Below are 27,723 nucleotides of genomic sequence, written 5' to 3' on the forward strand. Positions count from 1 at the left end.
GTTTCTGGGGGGGCTGTGAGAAGAGACAGACCGTTGAAGATGCCCAGGATCCGAGGGACGCGGGTTCCCCGGAATCGCCCATTCTAACCAAGAAGACGCGCGCCTGACTGACGTCCTGCTCCGGGTGTTGCCGGCGTCTGCTCCTCGCCCTCCACGCGACCAGGGGGCGCGCTCGGTCTCCGGCCCAACTAGTTCGCAGCCGCACGCCGTCCCTCCCCGCGCCGGGCTAGGCCACATCCTCGGACCCAGAGGCCGCGTCAGAGTTCCACGTCGACCAATTAGAACTGTCCATGTACTAGCGGGGACGGGGCTGCCGAGGCAAGAGGAAGATGGCGGCGGGGGCGCGGTGAGGTGTTGGCAGTAGAAAGGGGTTCGGGTGCGGGGGGCGGGAGAACGCGGAGAGATGGCCCGCGCCGGCTGCAGGGCCGGATGAGAAGCGGTCGCGCCGCGGGTGTAGGAGAGAGGAGGGCGCCCGGGCGCCACGAGAGTATGACGGGGCTGTACGAGCTGGTGTGGCGGGTGCTGCACGCTCTGCTCTGCCTGCACCGCACGCTCAGCTCCTGGCTCCGTGTTCGGTTCGGCACCTGGAACTGGATCTGGCGGCGCTGCTGTCGGGCCGCCTCCGCCGCGGTCCTAGCGCCGCTCGGTTTCACGCTCCCCAAGCTCCTGGCTGTCGGCAGGAACGGCAGGAACCGCCGTCACCACCGGCATCCGCGCGGGGGGCCGACCCCGGTCGCCGCCCACCCGCGGCTACGCTGGCGCGCAGACGGCCGTTCCCTGGAGAAGCTGCCTGTGCACATGGGCCTGGTGATCACCGAGGAGGAGCAGGAGCCCAGCTTCTCGGACATCGCAAGCCTCGTGGTGTGGTGTATGGCCGTGGGCATTTCTTACATTAGCGTCTACGACCACCAAGGTGAGACCGGGAGAGGGTAGGGGGCCCGGGGCGTCTCCGACCGCGGCTACCGCGCATCGGGCAGGTGGACCCGGGGCGCGTCGCTCGGTACAGCCATCCCGGCTCCGCGAGTTACCTCGTCCGGAGGTCCTTAAGTGCAAATTATGGTGCTGGCGCTTTCGAGGAAGGGAGATAGGCTTAATTGGACACTTACTAAGTTCCTGAATTCGGTTCAGTCGCCTTCTACATATTTAAAAATATTTCTTATTCATTATAATGTCCCACTAAGGTGGTTGATGTTTCTGTACCCTTGTTTCACAAATGAGGGAGCTGAGATAACAACATTCATTGATTTGTCCGAAGTTAGAGAGGTAGTAATAGGAGGATTGAAATTTTAGCCAGTCTGTGCTTTTCCACAGATTTACCTTTTTGTTACACCGCAGTGGTTCTTCAGAGAGGCTCAAGGCACTGTTCTTAAGTCACAGCAGGCTGTGGAGGATTTATGCATAAGCTAAGTGGTTGGGGACAGGTGGCATTTGAATTGGGTTTATGAAGAGTACGTGAGAGACTGGATAGACAGAAAGGAAAGTGGTCACCGTCTGTCTTCGGAGGTCTGGGATGTTGTGCGATCCTTGATCCTCAGGGGCCAACACAGTACTTGTCCTCCCATAAGTTTTGATTGAGGAAATTTTCACTGTAGGAAATTTTTGTAGGTACAAGACTTCAACATTGTTCACGTAGCTACAAACCTAAAGCACAGTGCTAGGCATATTCCTTGGATTTTTACATTGAATTTCATTGATTCTCAGGCTTGTGGGGTGGAGGGTAGACACACTCATATGAGTGGCATGGGTAGCAACAAATGTTGGGAGTTAGTAACTGCTGTGAGAAGGGGGAAGAGAAATTCTCATTGGAGAAACTTGAGAAGTTCCTCCAGAGGAAATGGCGTTTAAGCCGGATGTTGAAGAATGAATAGGAGATCACGTTGGGGAAGGCTCTAAATGTCATGTTTGGGTTTCAGTCAAATCCTGAAAGCAATGGTATTTCCTTAAAGGTAAGAATGATTTAGGAGTATTGGTATGAAGGAAAGAAAACTAGTGTTTTAGGCTCTGTTCAGTACCTTAAATTACTGGCATGCTCACAGAAGCTACAACTTGATTTTTAATCTTTAAGTCTTTGTTAGGCAGGTTTAAGTGTGACATTTTGTCAGAAAGGTTAGGTTGAGGTCAGACAGCAACCCTCTTGCAAGCTATTAGAGTAATCTTTGGTTGACTGATTGCCTTCCTTGCAGCCAGCAAGGAGTATGGTGACTTATAGCCTGTCATCATCAAATGAAAATTTACCCTGAAAGGTAAAGTTTAATATACTCAGGGGCTGACATGTTACGGAGCTTGCCAGAACAATAGAAGTCACAAGACTGTTATAAGGCGATGCACTCTTTGCTTAAGCAATGCAACAGAAACGTTGGGGGAAAAAAGTAAGTGAAGCAGAAATGGAAATTAATTAAAGCTGTTGAGCAATGTGGTGAATTCACTTTAAGTAAGTCACTTATATCCAGGGGATTCTTTTAAAGCAAGTACCTTTACCTTCTAGTAGAGAAAGAAAATGAATAGCTGAATAGTTTAAATTGGTGGCTGCGTACGAACGCAGATTATAATATTGCCACACTTCCTTGTTCTGGCAATTCCTGTTCTTAAGTTGCTGATGTGATTCAGAAATAGCCTGTGTCATATTCGCTAAAAGAAAAATGATTGGTAGTGAAAAGGAAGAAATCAAGCTAAGCAAAAAGAGTTTTACGGAGCATTTTCAGTGCATGGACTCGAGCATTTTATGTCTACTGTAAAAGCAATTTCAATAAGGGATAAAGGTTAATTTCATTGTTTGAAGTAAGAGGCTTTCAATTTACTCATCCTTGGTTTTGACTGATTGATTCATTCATTTAACAGGTGACAGATTGGGTGTGTGTTAAGTACCAGATACTGTTCTAGGCATGAGAGTGCCCCAGTGAAAAAAACAGACAAAAATTCCTACTCTCATAGAACTTACATTTTAGTGGAAGTCTGACAAATATTATAAATGAGTAAAATGTATTAGATCATAAAAGCAAAGAGGAAAAATAAAGCAGGGGACATGGAGAGGAATGTTGAAAGTCAGTGGTGGAGTAGGGGGTGCAGTTTTAAATAGAGTGGCCAAAGAAAGCCCCCGTGACTTTTGAGTAGACCTGAAAGAGGTGAGCGATCAAGCCATGTGGATGTGTGAGAAAAATTATTCCTTTTTCAGGGGAACTGTAAATACTTAAGCTATATTCAGTTTTCCCAAACTTTCACTTAAACTTATTTCTATGTAAATATTTAACTGATTTTAAAAATCCTATTGACATACTCTTAAACGTCTATTTATTGAGTACCTACTGGGATACAAAGAAGTACAAGAAATTGTCTCAAAGAGTTTATACTCAAGTTAGGAATAGTTACTAAAAATTAATGCAAGCTAGTATATAAATGCTAGTGAATGGAAGAGACTTTAAGGAGAAAAAAAGAGAAAAATCCCTGAGGAGCAAGGTAACCTCCATATGTCCATAGGAGGTGACATCTGAGATGGGCCTTGCAAAAATAGGTAGAATTTAGATTAGCATAATCAGTACAGTGTTCTTTGTGTGTGCCTGTGTGTGACAGAGAGAAAGAGAGAGAGAATGGGGAATTCCCCATTGGCAGCATTCCCATTAGAGTAGATTGAACAACAGCATCGAGCAGTGTGTTGGGATCAGTAAATATAATAGGTAAGTTTATGTAATGAAAGGTTGAGAAATGAGGTAGGATGAAGGCTTGGCCACCTGTTCTGGTTATCTGTAGCTTTGTAGTCTACTCCAAAGCATAGTGTTTTAAAACAATTTATGAGTTGACTCAGTTCATTCAGGTGGACAGTTCTTCCTTGGGGTTAGTTCTACTCATAAGGCTACAGTCAGGTAGTAGCTGGGACATAAAGATTTCTTATCATACATTTAGTGCCTGGTTTGTGATGGCTGGAATAGATGAGGACAGGTTGGTCATCTGTCTTCACATGGCTAGCTTAAGTTTCCTCATTTAATAGGGGCCTTGGGGTAGTCATACTTCTTTTATAGACGTTCCCAAAGAATTAGCCAAAGGCCAAAGCTGCAAGACTTATTATGACCTAGCTTAGGAGATCATACAGTGTTACTTCTGGTGTATTCTCTTGGTCTGAGAAGTCACAGGTCTGTCCCAAATCACGAAAATCGAGAGGTAGACTTTACCTCTCGATGAGAAGATGGCTTGTGCAGCAGGAGTCGGGGCTGGGGCTGGTGGCAGCCATCTTGGAGACGAGCCACTGTACCACGTTCCATTTTCCCCTGTCTTGTACCCCTTAACCTCCCAAATTTGTATTTAAATCAGTGTTCATTCTAATTATAGTTGGATTTAGATTATATTTAATTCTTAGACTAAAAAAAATCCACTGATATTTACCTTGGTTTGACTCTGCCAACAGACTGATCTTTTCATTTTCGTCTACCTGCACTCTTTCCTGATTATCATCAAGAATTTCTGCAAGTAATAATTTCATCTGTCAGAAATTGGAGTTGTTTTCTCAGGTATTTCTTGAGCTCAGAATTCTAGAAGGGAGATTTGGCTATTTTGTCTACATTATTATAATTTAAGACCATAATGGGGCTGGTACAAAAATTGGAGTTTGGGGCTTTTGGTACTGTAGCCTTAGGGGTGTTATGCTTGCTTGGGTTCACTTGAAGTACGCCTAGATCCAAGTTACCTACAGATACATTATTATCTTCAGTGATGGAACCTGTTCATGTTGCTCAGCTGTATTGATGCCATGCTGAGAACCTTGCTGTAGGGCAGTAGTTTTCAAAACGTGGTCTGTGGATCATCCGTGAATGAGTCATTGGGGGTGTTTATAAAAAATACAGATTCAGCACAGTTATTGATCAGACCAAATTAGGGGAGTGGGACCTGAGCATCTCTATTTTTATTAAGCTACTTATATGATACATTTGCACATTGAAGTTTGACCCTAACACAAATGAAAGGATACCCTACTACTTGTATTACATCAAATTATTCATTCATCCTTCATGTTCCTTTTCATAAGTGAAGATAATCTTGGGTGGGTCTCAATATTAATTATTACTTAGTATTACTTTTTTATTTTTATTTTATTTTTTAGTTAATTTTTATTGGAGTATAGTTGATTTATAATGTGTTAGTTTCTTCTCTACAGCAAAGGGAATCTGTTATACATATATCCACTCTTTTTCAGATTCTTTTCTCATATAAGTCATTACAGAGTACTGAGTAGAGTTCCCTGTGCTATACAATATGTCCTTATTATTTATTTTATATGTAGTAGTGTGTATATGTCAATCCCAATCTCCTAATTTATCCCTCCCCCACCCTTCCCCCCACCGGTAACCATAAGTTTGTTTTCTACATCTGTGACTTTATTTCTGTTTTGTAAATAAGTTCATTTGTACCATTTTTGTAGATTCCACATATAAGCAATCATATGATATTTGTTTTTCTCTGACTGACTTCACTCAGTTTGACAATCTCTAGGTCCATCCATGTTGCTGCAAATGGCATTATTTCATTCTTTTTAAATAGCTGAGCAATATTCCATTGTATATATGTACTATATCTTCTTTATCCATTCCTCTGTCCATGGACATTTAGGTTGCTTCCATGTCTTGGCTGTTGTAAATAGTGCTGCAGTTAATTATTACTTAATATTACTGTAAATTGGAGTGATCCAGAATAAGGCGTTGCCTTCTATGTGAGAATTCAGCAACAAAACAAATCTTTTGTGTTGCTCTTTTTAGTGTTATTTCCATAGTTGTAAATCTATACTAGGTATCGTAGGAAATGGTTTTTGGATTCAGATTTCTTACACAAGAATTAAAAAGATCTGCCCTGTGTACTCCCAGCCTTCTCAACATATTTCTCACTATTTTATATGCCTTTTGCTGCATCCATAATTAGGTTACTTGATGTTCCCTCCTTCTGGAGTGTCCTCTTCTCCTTTTCTTGGCAAATGGCTATCTAGCTGTCAAAAGGCTATCATTGATCCTTTTAAGTCTATCCAAACTATCACCTCTTAGGTAGTCTCTCTTGGCTATTCCATTCCTAATCTTGCTCTGTCCTTGAATCTCCTTAAATATCGTACATCTTTAAAGGTACTTCCATTCTCTGTTTTGTGAAGTAGTAGTCGTATGTATATGTGCCCGAACTTTCTTACTAGATTGTAAGCTTTGCAGATGCTAGCTGTGCTTCTCATTGTTGCTTCACCTACAGATTGTAGCTTGGTGTTTGCATGTAATGAGTAGGTCAGTATATATTCCTTGAATTGGAAGAAGGGGCTGCATTTCTTGTAGATAAGAATGATGAACTGAGTTGTAATTTGTTTCCCAACACCAGTACCCAGAAGCCTTAATTAAAGTAGTGGGGGGAAATGAACATAGTTTGCCCTAGTTTACTTATTTGGCACACTGACACAGATGCTGTTGGGAAATATAATTTTATCAAGTATTGTTCTCCTTACGCTGAAATACAGAGTTGCCAGAAGTGTTGAAAGTCTAAATATAAATGTGATTAGATTTGATATACAGACAATACAAACTAGAGTACTTGTCTTCCTTCATGTGGAAACTCATGTAAGGGAACATTCTATTTCTAATCTTCACCTTTGTATAGTACATTTCAAAAAATATACAGAATTTCACATTTATCTTAACATCCTGGGATGTCCTCTTCCCTTTTTCTACCAAAGGGGTAGCTACCTGTCAAAAGCTATCAATAGATCCTTGTACATCATTCTCACTATTACCTGCTAAGTAGCCTCTCTTGACTGTTCCATCCCCAGTTTTGCTTTGTCTTTGAAAAGCTCTGTCCTGCTTTTGAACTGACCTCATTCTCTGAGTACCTTTCTATTTAACCATACTGGATTTATGTATGAAAATAAACCTTTCCTTAATAGTAATAATTACTTTTTGTTGCACTTTTACTATGCACTAGATGCTATGCAAAGAAGTGAATTAAATCCTTAGCACTTTTAGCAGTCAAGACACTGAGACTTAGAAAACCAATAACCCATATATAGGAAGGGGCAGATCTAGAATTTGAATCAGATTTTATTCCAAAGCTTTGGTACTTAAGCATTATGCTGTACTGACTTCCACTGAGAAGAGAATGTAATCACAGTACAGTCATGTTAGTACTCTTCCTGATTATGTTGTGTCATCTTAAAGTCTTGGTAAAGTGGGTGCTTATCTAGAGGTAGTAGAAATTGTTAAAGATATTTAAAGGTAAATAGAATTTTCTTCATACTACTAATATAAACATTCATCCTTTGAGTCGTAGGACACACTTGACTTTTTTAATCAACTAAATTTAATTTTATGGAGCTCCTGCTCTGTATTGAACTGTTTCCTTGTCAGGTGAGCAGAGTCTGGGAAGACATTCTCATTTTAAAAATGTGCAGTCAGAGGCTGAGAAAGCCCACTTGGCTAGTTTATTTTAAACACCTCTCCTGCTAAAGAACTGGGACTTAAAATTTAGCCAGTGCTCGTTCCCGTATGCTGTGCCACCATCACACATATCTTTCTTGGTACAACATGCTCATTCCAGTATAATTGTTGTTCTGTGAGGTATCCTGGGGCCCTTTCTCTCTCTCTCTCTCTTTTTAAATTTATGTATTTTTTAAATTTATTTTTGGCTGCATTGGGTCTTCGTTGTTGCGCGCGGTCTTTCTCTAGTTGCGGTGAGCGGGGGCGGGGCTACTCTTCCGTTGCGGTGCGCGGGCTTCTCATTGCGGTGGCTTCTCCTGTTACGGAGCACAGGCTCTAGGCAGGCGGGCTTCAGTAGCTGTGACTCATGGGCTCTAGAGCGCAGGCTCAGTAGTTGTGGTGCATGGGCTTAGTTGCTCCGTGGCATGTGGGATCTTCCCGGACCAGGGCTCAAACCCATGTCCCTTCCATTGGCAGGTGGATTCTTAATCACTGCATCACCAGGGAAGCCCTCCTGGGGCTCTCTCTTGAAATAAAATTGTTTAATGGCTTGTAAGATTTACTTTTTATGACTACTTCAGTCATGTAAAATTTTATTGGTAGATTTTTTAAAAAATTATTGTTCCATAAGTATATGTTTTTTTCTCTGAAGGTTGACTCTAATAGTGTTATAATTGGATTAAATGAGAATTAAATGAGGGTAACTACCAGATAACTTACTTAGGTGTCTTGTTTAAAAGAAGAAAGGTAGACTATTTCGAAGGATGGGCGTTTATTTGCAAAAAAGTATTACTTTAGTTCCTTAGCTGGTGAGATGCTTTGTAACCAGAGAGATTGCTTCAATGTTTATCTCGCTTTTCTTCCCTTCCTTTCCCTTGTTCTTATAAACACTTGCTAGATATTTCTTTAAAAATCTGTTTCTATAGAAGGGAAGAAATAATCACATAAAAGTTCAAATTTCAGATCTAAAAGAAATACTAAACGTGTATTTTGAAAGTCTCATTTTCTATAATTGATTATTCAGTTCATGTAAATTTTAGAAGAAGCAGTATTTAAGGGATACAGGTAAGATTTGCTGATTGAATACTTGTTTAATTAAACTCTTACTTGGTTCCCTTAATTTGAAAAAACTATTACATCATGGCGTTATTACCCAGTTAATGTGTACATAGTTGATTGTTAGGGTAGACTGAATGTTGAAACTTATAAGTAATTCTAAAATGTAATTTTAACTATTAAAGACCCCAATAAGGTCTTTATATCCTGAACAGTATATAACCTGATTGGTGGATAGGACATACTTAATTCCACTCTCTTTGAAATATTTTCTCTCCTGGCTTCCATGACATCATGTGTGGTTGGATTTCTTCCTATCTTGCTGACTGTTCCTTCTGAGCCTTATGTCTGGCTTGTTTTCTCCACTTCTAAAAGTTGAGATGTCCTAGAATTTTGTGCTGTATGTGTGCCCTTGTCTTTCTGATGTTGACCCTATCTCCTAGATCAGGGGTCAGAAAACTTTTTCTTAAAGGGCCAGCTAGTAAATATTTTAGACTTAGTGGGCTGTATGGTCCCTGTCACAAATACTCAACTTTGCCAGTATAGTCAGAAAGTGGCCATAAACGAATGGTGTGACTCTGTTCCAATGCTCACACTCAGGTTTGAATCTCCAGTCCTTATCTCCTATAATTCCAGGCTCCTTTATCTCACCCTACCTAACATCTCCACTTTGATTTCTTTAGGCATCTCAAATGCTTAACATGTCCAAAACAGTACTCTTGAATTTCCCCCCTAAACCTGCCTTGCTCAGCTTTTTTCCAATCTCAGAAAATACTACTACCTTCCAACCAACTGCTCAAGCTAAAAATTTAGATGTGAGTCTTCTACATCATATTCTACCTCTAATCTTGATCTTCTAGAATATACCCCAAATTTGCCACTTGTTTTGGTTCTTCATTGTAGTCATCCAAGTTTGAGTTTTCATTATTTTTCACCTGGATTAATGCTGTAGTAGCCTCTTAATTTATCTTCAGTTCTGTTCTGACCCCTGTATAATCCATTCTTCACCCACCAGCAAAGTGATCTTTTTTGGTAATACTATTCAAACTCTGAATAAAACCTTCCAACGGCCTCCCATTGTACTTGGAATGTTTTCTGAATTCAGACCTTTATTGTTAAATAATGCAATTGTTAAAACAATCATGAGACTACCACCAAAGAAGGATACATGTTATACAAGTGAAAAAAACAGGATACAAAACTGCATGGTCATATATGCCAAGATTACACATGCATGTGGACAAAGGCTAGGAAATGTTAAAAACCAGAAATAATTGTATTATGATGGTAAGATTAAGGGACATTCAGTTTATTAGGAAGGATGGTTAGGGGACATATCCTTATTGTCTAAACTTTGAACATCATACTAGAATTAGAAAAGGATATTTCTTGGGATATAAAAAGAAATCTACATTTGGTATAGTTAGTGTTTATCAGAAACACCAAAAACATTGTTGTCTTTCTTAGGTCCACCTTTCCTAACATAATATTTTATGCTTTCATGGAAATTGTAGGTTTTTCTGGGTGTGTGCATGTGTGTGTTTTAAAAAATTTCGGCTCTTTCATGTAGCTTTTCTATGTATGTTTCCAGTTAGCTTACATGTGGGAAATTGAGAGTGCATGAGATATAGTTGTAGAGCAACAAGCATAATGTAAAATTCTTTAAGTCATTATTGCAAAAACCTATATTCCCAAGTCATTCTTAAAGAATTCAAATATCTGTTACCTTGTGACTTCTTAAAAGCCTTTTTAAAAAGAGCTCTAGTCTTAGTTTTTTTCAAAACATTCTGCTCATTTGTAAAGGGGTCAGCTTTATTTATTTTATGAAGTTTAACTTTTGGGGGAGGGAAATTCAAAATTTAATAGTAAGATGGATTTAGCATTGGTTATCAGCATTAGAAATAGTTACTGAACTGAATAATTAGAAGCCAGGAGACCTGGATTTCAGTCCAAAGTCTTAGACTCTTGACCAAGGACAATTGCTTGACCTTTCTGGGTCTATTTCCTCATCTGTAAAAGGATGGGATAAAATAATTCTTGCAGTTCATTATTATATAACTCTGTAAAATACAGGTTTCTGAAAAATTTGAGTATTTGCTAATGTTTTTCCCTTAGATTAGTTATTTCTAAATGAATACAGTCTCAACTTCCTTTTGCATAAAATGACTTTTGTTATAGTTTCCTTACTTTTATTGATATTACATCATTTTGGCTTTAGTTTAGATTCTGTGAAGGCAAACAAGATGAATTATGATATGAGAAAAAGACTCTTCCACATATCAATTTATTATGATATCGCCAGAGGAGTTGCCTGTCTCAGTCAAAGGCATTCTTATAAATTGTTGCATTTCTTGTGATGTGAAGTGTGTATGTGTAGACTTTGAATCCTGAAGAAAATTATAAGCTGAGAATATTGCTTATGGGAAATAAGATAAGTACCATAGAGTATAATCAGATTTCTGGATGGGGGTCAAGCTGTGAGGTATCAGGAATTATTTTGCTGGCAATCTATGTTACTTATGCATTTAGCACTTCTCAGAAGCTATACTTTTTAATTTCATGTCTTCATCCAAAGCAGCCAAGACAAAGGTTCAGTTTAAAATAACTTCATGGAGGTCTTCTTTATAGAAGGTACTTTGTGCCTCTAATATTTTTTCTTTTTAACAGAATTTCTGCCTGTATGCAATAAGGAAGTGTCTCCTTTTATTGTGAGAGTTTCCTGGAAATTTCTTAAAAATTCCATTCAGTGACATGTCCTTTTAGGTTTTGTTGTTGTTAGGTGGCACTCTGTGCACTGATAATTCAGTTTATTAAGTAAACGTTGAACTCCTGCTATGTGGAAGGTGCCTTAGGGGGAAAGAAATGGGTAAGACCCAAGTGCACAAGTAAGACTACAGTACAGTGGGGTGGGGGAGAGTTAAGCTGTAACTAATAAAAAGTAGAATATTGGTTTGTTAAGGAGTTTGAGCAAAATGTGGGTATTTGGAGGGAGTGAGGTAAGTCAGAAGAGAAATTGAGCCTGGGTCAATTGGCTGGGGGACTCAAAGTTTTCTTGAGGGTAAATGACATTTCAGCTGGCCTGTGAAGAATTAGAATTTTATAGGTGTGGGGCTGGGGAGGTAACAAAGGATGAAGGTTGGAGTCACTCCAGGTGTTTAGGGGGGGCAGTATAAGGCAGTCTAATTGCCTTATACTGGGGATAGAGTACTGTAGAGAAATTGGAAGCTTCAATTATTTTATAAACATACATTATTTCTACCTACCGAGTATGGAAGCGTAGGATGGAATGTTAATGCTGATCTGAGCAGTTTGTTCTTGATACATTAAGCATTTTGGGAGCCATTGAAGATAATAAAGTTGGAATGTGCGAGGATTACAGATGTAGCCTAGGAAGATCAATCTGGTACTTAGTCTAGTGATCCATGCTAGAAGGGGCAGGAAGGCCCATTAGAAGGTGGTTCTAATATTACAAAGAAGACTATTGCTTGAAACAGTGGGGACAATGGACAAAAGGAAATGGGTACAGGGAAACATTGCTGTAGAAGAGTAAAGGGCTTAGCATCTTAATAGGGCATTGGGGGTGGTGGTGATAATGCTAGAGAGTAAGGAGGATGCCTGGTTGACTGAGCAGGTAGTGATGTCTTTATTATAAATAGAACAACAAGAATAAGGGCTAAGTTTTTTGTTTTGTTTTGTTTTGTTTTGTTTTTTTTGCGGTACGCGGGCCTCTCACTGTTGTGGCCTCTCCCGTTGCGGAGCACAGGCTCCGGACGCACAGGCTCAGCGGCCATGGCCCACGGGCCCAGCCGCTTTGCGGCATATGGGATCTTTCCAGACCTGGGCACGAACCCGTGTCCCCTGCATCGGCAGGCGGACTCTCAACCACTGCGCCACCAGGGAAGCCCAAGTTTTTTGTTTTTAAACAAAAATATAAACAGCTTTACAGCAGTTATGATTTTAAATCACCTATTGTCCCATCAACCTTACATATTTACTGTTCTCATATTGCCTGTTCTCTTTTAGGCCTTATCCCTAAGTGCATATAAGTTTCACACTTACAGTACTGTTTCTTTTTTCTTTTTTTTTTTAACCTGATGTAATGTAAGTGTTTGAGAGCTAGCTTTAAAAGATAAGCTGCCAAGATTTGTTCATTTTCAGATGCTTACAGAACTTCAAGGTAAGATTAGATGTTTGAATGAACTGAAAATGTTAGGAACAAAATGCTGATCCTGTTTTTACTTAAAATTTTAATATTTTGTTCATCATGGATGTTTTGCATTAATTTTAATTTTTAAAGACAGTTATGTAAATAACTTTACACCAAGTTATTAATCTTAATTACTGGGTTTTTTTGTAAACTACCCTCCACCCCGTCCCCCCAGTTTTGTCTTATTCTTATTACCCTGGTCCTGACGCTGAGTGGTATTAAAGTCCCGTGAGTGACTAGAACCAGAGAGGGAGGAGCACATGGACACGAAGAGGGCTGAAGTAGGAACTCTGAGGAGTAATCTCCATTTAGAGGGAAAGAGGAAAAGGATTCAGGGCAGAGTGAGAAGCGGCCATTCAAGGAGCAGATTGGGAGTTGATCCAAGGGAAGATACTCACATGAGCTGGGATGAGGATAGGATTTTGAGAAGGAAACAGGTCTCTGACCTGTCATGGTCTTGCTACCAACATTTATTTGTTGAGTGTCTGTTCTGTGCTTGGCCCTGTGCTAGCCTCAGGGCCCTGTGTTTGTAAGCAAAACAGTAAGAGCCCTACCCACATGGTGCTTATATGACCTCTTTTGAACACCCTTTCCTCATGTCTCTGAATCACTTTTACAATAACCCCACTTAAATATTCTGTCATCACCTGTCTAAAACTAAACTTGTCTTTTCCTTCAAACCAGTTCTCTTTGTAGAATTTCCCTTCTTTTTAAAAATGTTATAATTTTCTGTTATCCAGGATTAAAGTCACAGAATTTTCTCTGTGCACCTCTAATCAAGTCATATTCTTTATTCTCTCAACTCGTCTTTTGTAGTGAATCCTTTTCCACAGCTTTATCAAATTATGTGTGGAATATTGCAGTAGTCTGCTGCCAGGCTTTCTCTATCACCAAAAACCAAACTGTCACCAGGTTGGTTTTCCTAAAGATAAAGATTTCCACACATTTCCACAGGAAATGAGTGGTTACCCATTGGGTAGGCAAAATGAATAAAAATTAGGCCTATTCCCTTGCCCCTTTTCTCAAATCATTTGTACCAGCAGCATTTGTCTGCCTTTTGAGCATTCAGTGCTTTTTTTCTTAAGCATCTTCCCCATCTAACTATCCTCTCCATTTTCTTCACTTTAACTTTCTGAGGTCAGCTCAGCTTAAGTCTTGCTTGTTTGTTTACAAAGTGTTTCGCTACCGAAGGAGACTGCTTTCATCCTTGAACTGCTATTACACATATTCAACCAAGTTGCCACTATACAGCGTATTCAGCAGATTCTGTGCTATTTTATATATATACTTATTATGTTCTCTCTCACAGTTAATCTTTGAACTGTTTTAAAGACAGGACTGAGAATACAGAGAAGGAACACTTTTAAAGATCAAAAAGGCAATGGCCACTAGAAAGCTGGCCTCTCTGAAAATAGCCAAATTGTTTTTAATTAGAGCTCTCTGTATTAGTTTTATACTAAATATATGTCACATAGTTCCTTCATCTTTCTCAATGATATGATAGTAATTATAGTTTTAATTTTTCTGTGCATGGTTGGAGGATCAGAAACAATTTTATGTAATATATTTTCATGCTTTGTTTGAATTTACTAAATTTTGCTTTCTGTACTTTTGTCTATTCTCTACTTTTTACATAATTCATATTATTTCTTCTTACCATAAAAACAAATGAATCAAATTGAGGTGATAGTATTGTGTGCACAGATCTGTAGGGGAATTACATTAGGCTGGGAGAGAGGAAGATAGAAGCTTTGGATCACTGCTGCAGTTGATAAGTTCTCTGACAAGTCTCTTAATGGTCTTACTGAGACCTGGGCATCAGTTTCTTAATCTGTAAATAAAGGTGTCAAGTAAATGGTCTCTTAAAATTTCTTTCTAGGTCTAAATTTCTCTCATATTCATATTGACACAGAGTTGTTACCCCTGTCCTTTTTTTGACTTTTGCCCAAAGCCAGACTCTTGTAATAACAGAGTTTTGTTGTCATGTTTTCCTTTTAGATTCTAGTTTAGGATTAGTCATCAGTGATTCACTTGGAAATTGTTCAGTTCTGGATCCAGTGTTGTTTTCACAACAAGCATCCGTTAATCACTGAAGAGGATAAATTAACCTAGTTGGGATTCCCTTTTTTTTCTTTTTAAGGTATTTTCAAAAGAAATAATTCCAGATTGATGGATGAAATTTTAAAACAACAGCAGGAACTCCTGGGCTTAGATTGTTCCAAATACTCACCAGAGTTTGCAAATAGTAATGACAAAGATGATCAAGGTAAGTGTGAGTGTAAAATTGAATATCTAACATATGCAGATATGTTTTGTGTTTCAAGGCAGATTCTGTTACTCATTCATTTACTTATTAATTTTGCCCTGTTAGTCTTTATTATCACCATCTTTAATCATCGGAGTTAGATTTTTCATTCTTCATCTTGTGAAAAGATAATATTCAGAAAAAGATAAAATCATGACTCATGGATATTAAAAAATAAACACATGTTAAAGATTTTATTTAACTCAAACAACCAGGAACCAGGTAGAGTTTACAGCCAATTCAAAGAGAATCCAAAGAATGGCGATATTTATAGATCAGAAATATTGAAATAAATATGTGAATAGAGGCAAAACTTGTTTTTCAATGAGATTAGAATGAACATAATTGAACCTCTACCAGGCAAAGAATTGCATAAACAAGAATTGGGCATTGGGACTTCACTGGTGGTGCAGTGGTTAAGAATCTGCCTGCCAACGCAGGGGGACACGGGTTCGAGCCCTGGTCCGGGAAGATCGCATGTGCTGCGGAGCAGCTAAGCCCATGCGCTACAGCTACTGAAGCCCCTGCGGCTAGAGCCCGTGCTCCACAACAAGAGAAGCCACCGCAATGAGAAGCCCACCTAGTGCAATGAAGAGTAGCCCCCACTCGCCGCAACTGGAGAAAGCCCACGCACAGCAACGAAGACCCAACACAGCCAAAAATAAATAAATAAATTAATTAATTAAAAAAAGAAAAAAAGAACTGGGCATTGCTGTCAGTTACCTAGAATCCTATCAATTGTAAAACAGCTCCACAGAATCAGAATTTGATAAGGTGGATGTGTGTGCTACAGACAATTCATATTCTATTGAAGCACATTTTTTTCCTATAGTCTTCATTTTTGTCTTCTGTGTTATTGCTGACTGTACTAGAATTGTAGATGGCATTTTGAGTAGGAAATTGTAAGTTACCCTATAATTAAAATTTCTGTTTTCTAGAGGGTTTATTCACAGATACAAGGTTATTCTGAGCACTTTGAAAAGAAGGCTGTATGTAAATATATACACAAATGTTATATATTGGTTCTTTCAGAGGAGAGTAGCCAGGTATGTTTTAATATTGAAATTGAAGGGCTTAAAAGATTCTTGTTTACTATAAGAACTGTACTTTTATTTTAGTCTGAACTTAATATTTCTTAATATCATAGGTTGTAGACCCATGATAAACGAAAATGTACATAGTCCTTAAGTTATTTTGAAATATATCTGGAAGAGAGTATTTTTTAAAATATCTTGTTTTTTTCCTCCAGTTTTAAATTGCCAATCGGCAGTGAAGGTGCTGTCCCCAGAAGATGGAAAAGCAGATATTGTGAGAGCTGCTCAAGACTTCTGCCAGTTAGTAGCTCAGCAGCAAAAGAAATGCACAGATTTGGATGTAGATATGTTAGACAGTTTACTTAGTAAGTCATATATGTTTGTTCTTAGTTTTGTCCCACAAGGATACAGTATGAAGGAGACTATCTAAGTTCCATTTTATTGTTGTTGTCATTATACTTGTTATGTTTCTGAAGTTTAGAGACACACATGTGAAAATAGTTTTGAGATAATGAAATTGTATTCCCCTGACTTGCATGAGGAATTATTGGTAAAGGAGAGGATCGATCTAAAAGGATTTGGGGGGAAGTGATGAATATTCTTAAAAATAGGTCTTCTGCTTCTGCCTCCATCTTTTAAAATTTATTTTGATTTATTTTTTTCCAATTTTATTGAGATATAATTGACATACAGTGTTCCTCATTCTTTTTAGTTTGAACTCTCTTGAATATTAAGTTTGAACTTAATAGCTATTTAGGAAACGATCCCAAGAATATTATAGTGCTATCATCCGTGACTCCTTTTATAGTATTCCTTCTCTTATGTTATACCAACTTTACCACTATATTTGTCACGTTATACCAAGTGTAACATATTTTATCTGTTTTTCTTCAATTGTTTATAAAAGCCTTTAGTTTGCTTATTCTCTCTAAAGTTCCCTAGGAACTTTTTGCCTTAACTTTATGGTCTTTTTTGCTTATTAGCATTATCCTTGGTCCTTTTGAAGAAAGGCAATATTTCTAACAAATTCATGTCTGTTGATAGCTTCTATAGCCATACAATTTCAGACATATTTTTTATTCATTCACATAGATTCTCCATTTACCTTACTTATTAATCATCCATTTTCTAATTCTCAGTCATTTATTTAACCCTCAGTTCTTTGTTTCTTCTGCTTTGACATGTCCATTACAGAGCACAGTCCCTCTCTGGCCTCTTGGTCTCACTAACTCCCTACTTTCATTGACTATTCACTTCTTACCCTGCTTTCCTATTCTCTGCTCTGTCATTGCCTAACTATTGAGGCTGAATGAATAGGCTTCAAGTAAACCATTGTAGGAGTTCTCGAGGCAGAGGTTACTGGGGTGTTGACTGTTTCCTGGATCCTATAAGTCCCCAACCAGAGAGTAGTTTTGAGGATGTCCTAAAAGTGATGCAGGGACCAAAGGTAATCCTTCAGATAGCCTTTGGAGACCATGTATTGACTGCAGGGGTTTTAGACCCATGATAAACGAAAATGTACATAATCCTTAAGTTAACTCATTAATCTGACAGAAGCAAACCCTCTGAATATTGTCGCCCCCAAGAGTTCCTTTGTGACTGCAGTTAATCTCCACTCTTATTGCCAATATGAAGCAACTGCTTTGTTTTCTTCTAGAATTTTTATAGCTTTAGCTATTATATTTAAGTCTAATCCATTTTAACTTAATTTTTGTGAATGATGTGAGGTAAGGGATACCAGTTATTTATCCACCACCACTTGTTGAAAAGACTGTGTTTTCCCCCTTTAATTACTGTGGCTCCTTCATTGAAAATCAGTTTTTCATGAATCTGTGAGTTTTTTCCTGGACTTTCTATTCTATTCCATTGGTCTATATGTCTGTCCTTAAAATGCTGCAGTGTCTTGATTACTATAGCCTACCGTAATAAACTTTGAAATTCAAGTAGTGTAAATCTTTCAACTTTGATTTTCTTTTTCAAAGTTTTAGGTATTCAGGATCCTTTACATCTTCATATACGTTTTAAGATGAGTTTGTCAATTTAAAAAAACAAACTCTGTTTTAATAGGGATTGAGTTGAAACTGTAGCTCAATTTGGGGAGAATTGCCATCTTCACAATCTTCACTAAGTTCATCTTCCGATCCATGAACATAGTATATCTCTCCATTTATTTGGGTCCTAATTTTCCTCATAACAATGTTTTATAATTTCAGGGTATAGAGTTCTACTTTTTCAGTTTATTCCTAAGACTTTTATTCTTTTCGATGCTACTGTTAATGAGATTTTTTTCTTAACTTTATTTTCAGATTGTTTGTTGATAATATATGGAAATACAGGTTGGTTTTTTTTAATACTGATTTTGTATCCTGCTTTGCTGAAATTTCACTTAGTAGTTCTAGTAGTTGTTTTTGTAGAGTCTTAGAATTTTCTAAATACAGGATCATATTGTCTATAAATACAGATGACTACTGCTGTCTCTGCTCAGTTTTTCTATTTTTAATTTTATTCTTTAGTCTGGCATTCTGTGTCTGCATAGTTTAATGTGTCAGACAGTGGTTTGCACACTGGTTGTGCTCAAACACCTTAAATTTGTAAGGCTTCCAAGATCTTTGTGTGATGTTGGAGGGTGCATTCAAGTCAGTTCTCAGGTCTCCTTGGCTGTTACCTTTCACTGGACTTTCTTGCCACCCTGTCCTGCTTGCCCTCCTTCTTCCCTTGCATGTGGTATTTTCCTAGTCAGCCTGGATATATGGAGAGCTTAAATAAACCAGTGTTTCCAGCATCTCCCTGTTAAATTTCTATCCATTGTTCTGCTTGCCCTAATGGGGGCTGCAACCTCGGGGTAACAAAGCTGTGGGTTTTCCTTTTGAGTCCATAGGTTTTCACCGTTGCTCCCTCCCTCCTGCCCACAACCTCCAAATTGAGTCCATATATTTTGGCTACAAGCAGCAAATCTGCTAGCTTTTGCTGTCAGTCCCCTGCTGGTAAAACTACTGTTTCCTTCAGTTGATGGAGATAGAGACATGGGGGTTGGGGGCGTTCCCAGGCAGGAAGACCAAAAGACCTACAGTTCTTACCTGAAGCTCTAGCTGGTGTTTTGTTTTTTTAAAGAATAGTCATCTGCTCTGGTTAATATCCAGTGCTCTTAAGTGACTGGTTTTGTCCAGTTTAATACATGTTATTTTTGGAGAGGATTCGTCACCCTCTTCACACCACTATTAGCCAGAAGTACCTTCTTGCCTTTTCTTTTTGTGTGTCTGTACTAAAGAGGATTTGCTTTTTTAGCAGGAAGAAGAATATGTGTTCTACTTAGTCTATTCACTCTGCCAACATAGACTTTTAAGAGACTTTGTTATGGAAATAATTCTTTATTACTGCTGAAGGGACCTGTCTAATCCAGTCTCCTTATTTAACAAATGAGGAACTAAGCCCTGGAGAGACTGTGTGACCAGAAAGTTAGTGGCTGAACTGAGGTTATTAGAAGCTGTTAAAACCTGGGTCTCTTGGATTAAAGCATCTTTTCTGTTATACCAGTGATTCTTTATTTTAAGATTTATTTTACTTTATTTTTAAGCAGTTGAAATATTTCTATCCCATTTTTCTCTCAAGCCAGATCTCATATGGAAACCAGTCTGTGTAGCAAAAAATGGCCAGAACTTGGTTGATGCAGGTGTACAGTCTCCTTTTCCCCTCCCAGGGAGCTTGGGCTCTGGGGAATACTGAGAACATTTGTACTATATAGCTAGAAGTTGGTCTTTCTGGAGTTGGTCTTGCTCTGTAAAATCAGAGCATGGGGAAGGAAGGAGAGTAGATAACTTTTTAAGTTGCTTTTCATCTCTGAAGTTATTTAGTTCTGTGGCCAGAGTAAGTATTAAGTCCTTAAAGCAGTGAGGGTCCCAGGATGCGAATAGAACACTTAAGTTGAGTCTTGAAAGATAGATGGGATTTGGGGGCTACTTGTAGGGTTTAGGATGGGAGTTGTGTTACCTCTCCTTATCAGGTAATCAATCCAGTTAAATGGCCTTTAGAGAAAACTTCGACATTTGGAAATAACATAGATATAAAAGTAGATGTTGGGCCATGGAATGGGGTATGGAAACATACAAATAAAGCTTCTGAAGAGAACAGATACGTAAAGCATAAGAAACCAATTTGATGAACAGATTTTGCCATTGGTCGTTTTTTGGTAAGCAATGTGTATTAAGTTCATGTGTCTTTTTATCTTTCCAAGGTTCAAATGGTTTCCCTGATCCTGATTTAGTATTGAAGTTTGGTCCTGTGGACAGCACACTAGGCTTTCTTCCCTGGCACATCAGGTTGACTGAGATTGTGTAAGTAATTAAAAGTGTACTGACTTTGGTTCAATCCAGCAAGAGTTTCTTGAACCCAGCACCGTGCTAGATGTGGTGGGAATTCCCAAAGAATTATAATACTGGATCCTTTCCCTCAGGTACTTGACAGTATCAGTGGTGAAATAAAAACCTGTATCAATGACTCAGACACAAGAGAGCATGTGGTTGTGCAAATGTTTGGTATTGAAACTAATCATCGTAGGAGATCAGGAGTGAGAGAGAAAGCTGTGGGCCAGAGTTGTTGATTCCACAGAAAAGATGTGACTTGATCCAGGGTATATAAAATGGGTAGAATTTTTGTAATTAAAGAAAAGGTGGGACGTGTAGGGGGTGAGCAAGGAAAAAAAAAAAAGCTGCGGGGGGAGGGGCAGGGCGTGAACATCGCCTTTGAAAGAAATAGGGAACTGGCCACACCAGCGCAGAGAGTTAGTGTTAGATAGCAGTATAAGGTGAAATCAAATTGTTTGGGGGTGTTGACATTGGGAATGCTTTAGGAATGTGTATAATTGTTTAGAGAGGCAGTAGGAAATTGATGAGCCTGTGGGTAATGTGGGAATGGTGATTCTGGAAGATTTGTTGGGCAACTATGTACTAGAGTAGATTGGGTTTGGGCAAGGGTGAGGTAAAAAGACAAGTGATGAGGCCATGCCTATAATTTATGGGAGAATACACTGATGAGAATGTAACTGCTTATTTGGCAAACTTTTTGTATAAAGGGCCAGAGGGTAAATATTTTAGGCCTTGTGGGCTATATAGTCTCTTGGAACTGCTCTTCTCTGTTGCCACTAAACACTTGCTAGTATAGCTAAACAAGCATGGACAGTATGTCAACAAATGTGTGTGACTGTGTTCTAATAAAACCTTGTTTACAAAAAACAGGTGGCAGGCTCCTGGGCTGTAATTGCAGACCCCTGATTTAAAATAAAGGAGAGACTTAGGAGCCTTAGAATATATTTAAATTCTGGGTCTTAGGAGGAATATACTACAAATTTTCTTTCTCGTGAGAACTAATTACCAAGTATACTTGCAGGCCTAGCACTTTACTATCAATAATTGCAGTAAAAACTGGAGTAGAAATGAAATGATTCCTAAGTTCTCAAGCCTAAGTGACTGGGTGAATTATGGTGTTATTGAGACAAATGGGAAAGTCAAGGGACCATTGATTTTGAAGGGAAGATGGTGAATTCAGGAATAAGAAAATTTTGAGGCCAGAGTCTGTTTAGATGGAAATACTTAAGAGAGCAGATGAAGATGTCGAATTGATGCTTGGATGAGAAGTCAAGGCTAAGGATGGATCTTTGGGAGTTGTCAGTACCTAGGAAGTAGAAGTAGTTGAACCTGTGAGAACAGAGGACTTCGCTAATGTGTTCATAGAAGAGAACAGTACCAAGGGGTCCTGTATGGAATGCTTCAAGCTGGGGGCAGGAGGGAGATGAAAAGAACACGTAGCATGTTAGGGTCAGAAAGGGCTGTAGGTCATCCGGTACTGCCTCCTCATTTCATAGGCCAGGAAAATGGGGAAGAGACATTACTCAAGCTTGTAATAAAGTGGAATTAGAACCCAAATCTCCAAACTCTGGGTTTCTTTATGGTGATATGTGTTTCTCTTATCTCTTCCTCCCCCCACCCCAGGGGGTTTTCCAGGTCATTTCAGGTGCCTTTCAGGTGGGCTTTAAGAAAGGTAGCAGTGATATTTTGTGAGGTTGGGAGTGGTTTGGTAGGAAGAGTATGTCTTAGAACATAGATCTTGGTTTGAATCTTGGCTATGCAGCTTGGTAACATGACTTTGGAAAGCTATTGAAACTTCTCTATATTTGTAAAGTGGGCATTTTAATCCAGAGTTGAGGATTTAAATCTGATCATGGGCATCAGATCCTGGCACCTAACAGGCTTTCCCACAGATCTTTGTACGTATGTCTCTTATAGCTGTATAATGTTACTTTGAGGTTTGCTCTATATTTGTCTACCGTCCACCAGACTGTAAGCACCGTGATGACAGGAAAAGTGTCTTGATCACAATGTAGAGAAAAAGACTGGAGCCCTGATGGGACAGACCAGGAAATAACAAGACTGCTTCTGAGTCACTGAGGAGTAGTGACACTAAGTGCTTCTTGAGGAGTGATAGGAGATGAGGCTGTTGATAAAGGGCGTAAAATGAAGACAACCTAGGTAAGTGGGTAGTTTGAAGACATTGGAAGCAAGCTTTTAGCAAAAAGAAAGTCGTTACATTTGTCCTTGAGAATATCATTTCAGTAGAGTGAATAAGGTAAAAGATTGATAGCAGAGATTAAGAGATAAGGAAATGGAGGGAAACAGGAGGCTTATTTCAGAATTCTTAGCAGTAAGAGGAAGGATAAAGATTATATGTCAGTTATATCTCAATAAACCTGGCAAGGGAAGAAAAGGAAGGATAATGAAAACATAGCTGAAGAGAACCACAGGGTCAGGCAGGAGTTCAGTCCTTTGTTTGTTTAGTACTTTTCTTGTGTTCATGTGACTGTAGAATTCTTAATGTGAGTCTTGTAATCTGACTAGATTTTGGCTCTGATACTGTTTGAAATGTCCAAAACATCAAAGTAAAGCTGTATAAATTCGAGATTTTTTTTAATGTTAATTATTGAAAATTATTTTAAGTCTTTAAAACACTTAAGGGGAAACCCTCTGGCTGTATATTCACTTTGTCTTAAAAGTGCTTGTCTTCACATTGTAGTTGCCCCCTTGAGCAATCGAAAATTGTGGAGATAAATATTGTTCATTTATTGGTTGCTCACCACATGGCTTCAGTAATCATCATGTGGGGATGCTGTGTTGCTCTGCCAGCATTCAGCCTGACTTTTGTAAACTGTTCAAGTAACACTGGCTTTACTCTGACAAAGCCAAGTTCTTGAAGTAAATTTGAGTGAGATCTTTTATAAATAGCTCTCCAGTTTTGCATTAATCTGGACTTATGCTTTAATAGGTTCTGAATCTCTCTAGCACTACACTGTGCCTTCATCTTGGAGGATAAAAGAATATTCCAAAGTATAAAAGTGTCAGAATTGAAAATGGGCTAACATTCCAATGAATTCATTGTAAGTTATGTCTCTTAGTAATTTTCACTTTATCCTTAGAATTAGAAATATAATGTAAACCAACAAGGACCTACTGTATATATAGCACAGGGGACTCTACCTGATATTCTGTGATAACCTATATGAGAAAAGTATCTAAAAAAGAATGACTGGGCTTCCCTGGTGGCGCAGTGGTTGAGAGTCCGCCTGCCGATGCAGGGGACACGGGTTCGTGCCTGGTCCGGGAAGATCCCACATGCCGCGGAGCGGCTGGGCCCGTGAGCCATGGCCGCTGAGCCTGCGCGTCCAGAGCCTGTGCTCCGCAACGGGAGAGGCCACAACAGTGAGAGGCCCGCATAACACACACACACACACACACACACAAAAAAAAGATTATATGTATATGTTTAACTGAATCACTTGCTATATACCTGAAACTAACACAACACTGTAAATGAACTATACTCCAATAAAATTAAAATACTTTTTTAAAATCCCTTTAAAATCTCAAAAAAAAATAAAAGAAACATAATGTATAAATTTTTTGTTCAAATGGTCCATAGATCTGTGTGAGCAAAGGGTAAGTCTTATCATCCTAAGTAGATTGCCTTCAGAAAGGCTGAAGTCCAGTGCAGCGTTTATGGTACTTTGCCACTTTCGTTCTTGCTTTAATCTTTTGTAGACTCACCTACCAGTTTTAATAAATTTAAATAAATTTTATCAGCAGAATCTTGCCTTGTGTTCTTTAAAAGTAGTATAGAAATTCATGGTTTAGATACAAGGTTTTTCAAAGGAGGGAGATGAGATCTATCAGATGACATTTATGTCTTAGATGCCTGGTGGTGCAAGATTGTTAGGGAGCCTCAAAAATAAAAATTAGAAACTTGGAAATAAAAAAACGTTCTGAATCTCCATCTCTCTACAATTTGCTTTTCTCTTCTTGTGGAAGGAGGGATTATATTTTATTTGAACTGTTTCACAGTGAGTTTAACAATCATTTAGTAGAAATAGTTTGACGTACTCTAGGCTTATAATTTACTTTCTTCTGTCCTTAATCTTTTTGGTCATTACCCGTCTGGTTCCCCCTCCAAATTACAGCATATCATCTAATTGCTTTTTTTCTCCTTTTATTTTTTTTTCAGCTCTTTGCCTTCCCACCTGAACATCAGTTATGAGGACTTTTTCTCTGCCCTTTGTCAATATGCAGCCTGTGAACAGCGTCTGGGAAAATAGTGATCCCTGGTTGTGTAATTTGATTTCAGGCTTTTGGAGAAAAGGACTCAAGTGACTCTGATGTTTACAAAGCACCTATGAAACCCTGTACACACCTAGTTCATAATCCTCATAATTTATCAACAAACACAAAAAAGTGTCTTACTTGAGAGTAAGAGTACATGTGAGTGAGTGAGTGTGTGTGTGAGTGTGTGTGTGTGTGTGCGTGTGTGGAAATAAACATAAATGGGGGAAGTATTGGAGGAGGAAATATGTGGACTTGCACCTTTGAGCAAATAGCAGCGATGTTTTAGGAGCTGAAATTTCAGATTTACAGGCTTCAGCCCCAACTACTTCCCTTTTTTGTGGGGAGAGAAAGGGGTGGTTAAAGCTGTTTTGTTGTTGTTTTGGGGGGGAGGGGAATAACTTTTGTTCATTCTTTCCAAGTGACCAAACTTTAATTTTTAAGAATAGTATATTGACGTATTAAATGGAAGCATTCTGAGTTTGAGGGATCTCCAGAGGAATGGAGTTCTGTGTTGTTCACATGTTAAAAGTTTGCTCACCTTTGGAGCAGAGGGAATACCTATTTTCAGACATCCGTCCATTTTCATCTCTTCGTTATTGTCAGTGTGACTTGAAAATGTTGCTCTGTTGTCTGTGTTCTGGGTTGTGAAGATCACTTGAAAAAAAACTCTTACAACATTGAAATGCAGAATTAAAAAAATTTTAAATATTGTATGAGGCAGTCATAAAAGGTGAAAAGGTTGTAATCGTAAAAGTAAAGGTGAAACTTTCCTGAATAAGGAAAGAAAGTTTTGATCTCCTTTTCTGTTTGGTGGGCAGTGGGCTAGATAGTACCCAAAGCTGGTTTAAAAAATTTCCATTAACTGTGTTTATTTAAATAAGCATTTGAGGGAAATTACCGAGGCAGCTCTTTTCCTCAAAAGTAACCTGTTCCTCTTTGGAATAGCACATTTAGGACCATGTCAGTACCCAGGATTTTTACTTAATAAGTCCTGACGGTGACTGTGCGTAAAAATATGATCTTTAAGTAAGATTGAGGCCTGTGTAGGTAATAAAACATTACCAAAGTCTACAAAAGTAATTTAATTTTGCATGTTCTCTTTCATGGCAGAGAACAGCACTGGTTCTGTTCCTTTTTAGATGAAGAAATGATTTTTTGATAGGTGTTTAGTTTTTCTTCCCTCACTGCTGATACTCGGACAGAAACCATTATTCTTTATATTTGATGGGCTGTTTTCAGAAGAATCTTATTAACAAGTGCACAATAGTTATCCAAAATTGTATGTTTAGAATGGAGTAATATAAAAACTAGGTCTCAGAGTCTGAAAAATAGCAAAGAAGACTGGATTTGGAAAGCAAGGTCTGGAATTGCTTGCCAAATTCTGAGGCTACGAAGAATAAATGTTTTGACTTTGGATTCCAAAACCCCATTTATGATTTTAAAAAACACTTGAAATAAAATGATTATAAACTAAATTTTGGTTCAGTGACATTACTTTGCACATTGTAGTTCTTTTGTACATTGTGAGACTTTTTTTTTAAGTCTTAATTTATTGCTAAAAGCTTTGTGTGATGCTACAGCATATCTCTAAATTTTACCAGAGAATTTTTTATTTCTGTTCCCCTGTACTGTCATGCATGTTCTATTGAGGCTTTTTGGCCTTAGTTGAAGACTGAATTTATGCCTTTTATAAACATGTGTCTTTTTTAAACATTTTGGAATATATATGGTTTTAATGAATTAAATTTAATGGGCCCGGTTGAAGTGAAGGGATTTAATAATGTTTGTTAAAATGAAGTTAGTCAAATAAATTATCCACTGCGATATAGCCAAAGCCACTAAAGGTTTAATAGTTGAGTCTTTGTATTTTTATTTCTCCTTATATTTCACAGCAGTGTAGTGTTACACATTACAGTAAATCTGTAACCTGTGACCTGAGTCTGTTATAGTCCTAAGTAGGAAGAGACCCTTAAAACAAGTTGCTGAGGATTCTGATTTCAGATATAGGCATTCCAGATCCTTCCCATGAGTTTAACTGTCAGTACAGTCGCCACACTTTGAATGACATCAGTCATTCTGTAATTCCTGCCCAAATCATCTACTAGTTATGCATTATCAGCGGTCCCTTTGCACTCCCAAGAAGAACTGATAAAAACTAAAGAAACGTGTTGTTTGTCTTGATGTGTTTTGAAGAATATTGTCTTTAAATTGTTTCTTCTTGACACTGCCCACAATGGAAAAATTATCAAATTAAACCTACCTTATGGATGGCAGCTTGGAGCTTAGCAAGAGGTTGGAGGGTTTGAATTCCATTCCCAAATTCTGGTTGTGTTTTGTTTCTTAACACTGATTACTGTTAGAAAGTTTGAAAGCTGGTTTTGATGTGAATAGCAAATTCTGGTATATTGTGACTAAGGCTTAATAATGCCTGTCTTAAGAGAAGAATGTGTTATAATGTTAATGAACAGTGCCAAATACACTGTACACATCTACAATTTAATCTTTGAATGTATGTTACTTGATTAGTTCCCTCTTTCTGTGTGATGGTACCATGCATAGAGTCAAATCCTTGTGATGTTTTGTATGGCTGTAGACTTTGGCAACATGTAAATAATGTGTAAAGCAAGTTTTTATGATTAAGGAATCAAACTTATTGAATTTTACTATTGAAAGTTGAAGCGACATGTATGAACAAAACAATAAAAGAATATATACTTTTCATGGACTATAGTATTATGTGAATGCTACATTCTAAACATGTAGGGACTGCAAAAATGTAATGAGAAACTCATATGACAAGATAACAATACTGTTTTTCTGGATGGTAAGTTCTTGATTGAAGTATATTCTCATTTTTACCAGATTAAACATTCGGAATCGTAAAATGTTATTTGCTTTTTGCCAGGTAACAGTGAGGTAAAATTCAGCTTCGCCATTGGTAAAATTGTCAAAATTCCACAGTAATTAAAATCTGAACAGTTTTTTTACTGAATATGGAATGCCAAGTTGAAAATGTATATGTGTACTCTTTTAAAAAGGAATTTGACGTTCTCGT

General features: G+C 38.4%; 1 protein-coding gene across 1 annotated transcript; it reads left to right on the top strand.

The window, feature by feature from the left end:
* Positions 1–316: 316 nt before the first annotated feature.
* NUS1 (NUS1 dehydrodolichyl diphosphate synthase subunit) lies at positions 317–27,393 on the top strand. Its single transcript, XM_029224016.1, has 5 exons — positions 317–913; positions 14,828–14,953; positions 16,242–16,391; positions 20,258–20,357; positions 24,571–27,393. Exons 1-5 carry the CDS (start codon positions 430–432, stop codon positions 24,659–24,661), a joined length of 951 nt encoding a protein of 316 aa, XP_029079849.1. The 5' UTR covers positions 317–429; the 3' UTR covers positions 24,662–27,393.
* The last annotated feature ends 330 nt before the right edge of the window (positions 27,394–27,723 follow it).

The sequence above is a fragment of the Monodon monoceros genome, unplaced genomic scaffold, assembly GCF_005190385.1.
Source record: "Monodon monoceros isolate NGI ecotype Baffin Bay Population unplaced genomic scaffold, NGI_Narwhal_1 Super_Scaffold_15, whole genome shotgun sequence".
Taxonomy (NCBI): Eukaryota; Metazoa; Chordata; class Mammalia; order Artiodactyla; family Monodontidae; genus Monodon; species Monodon monoceros.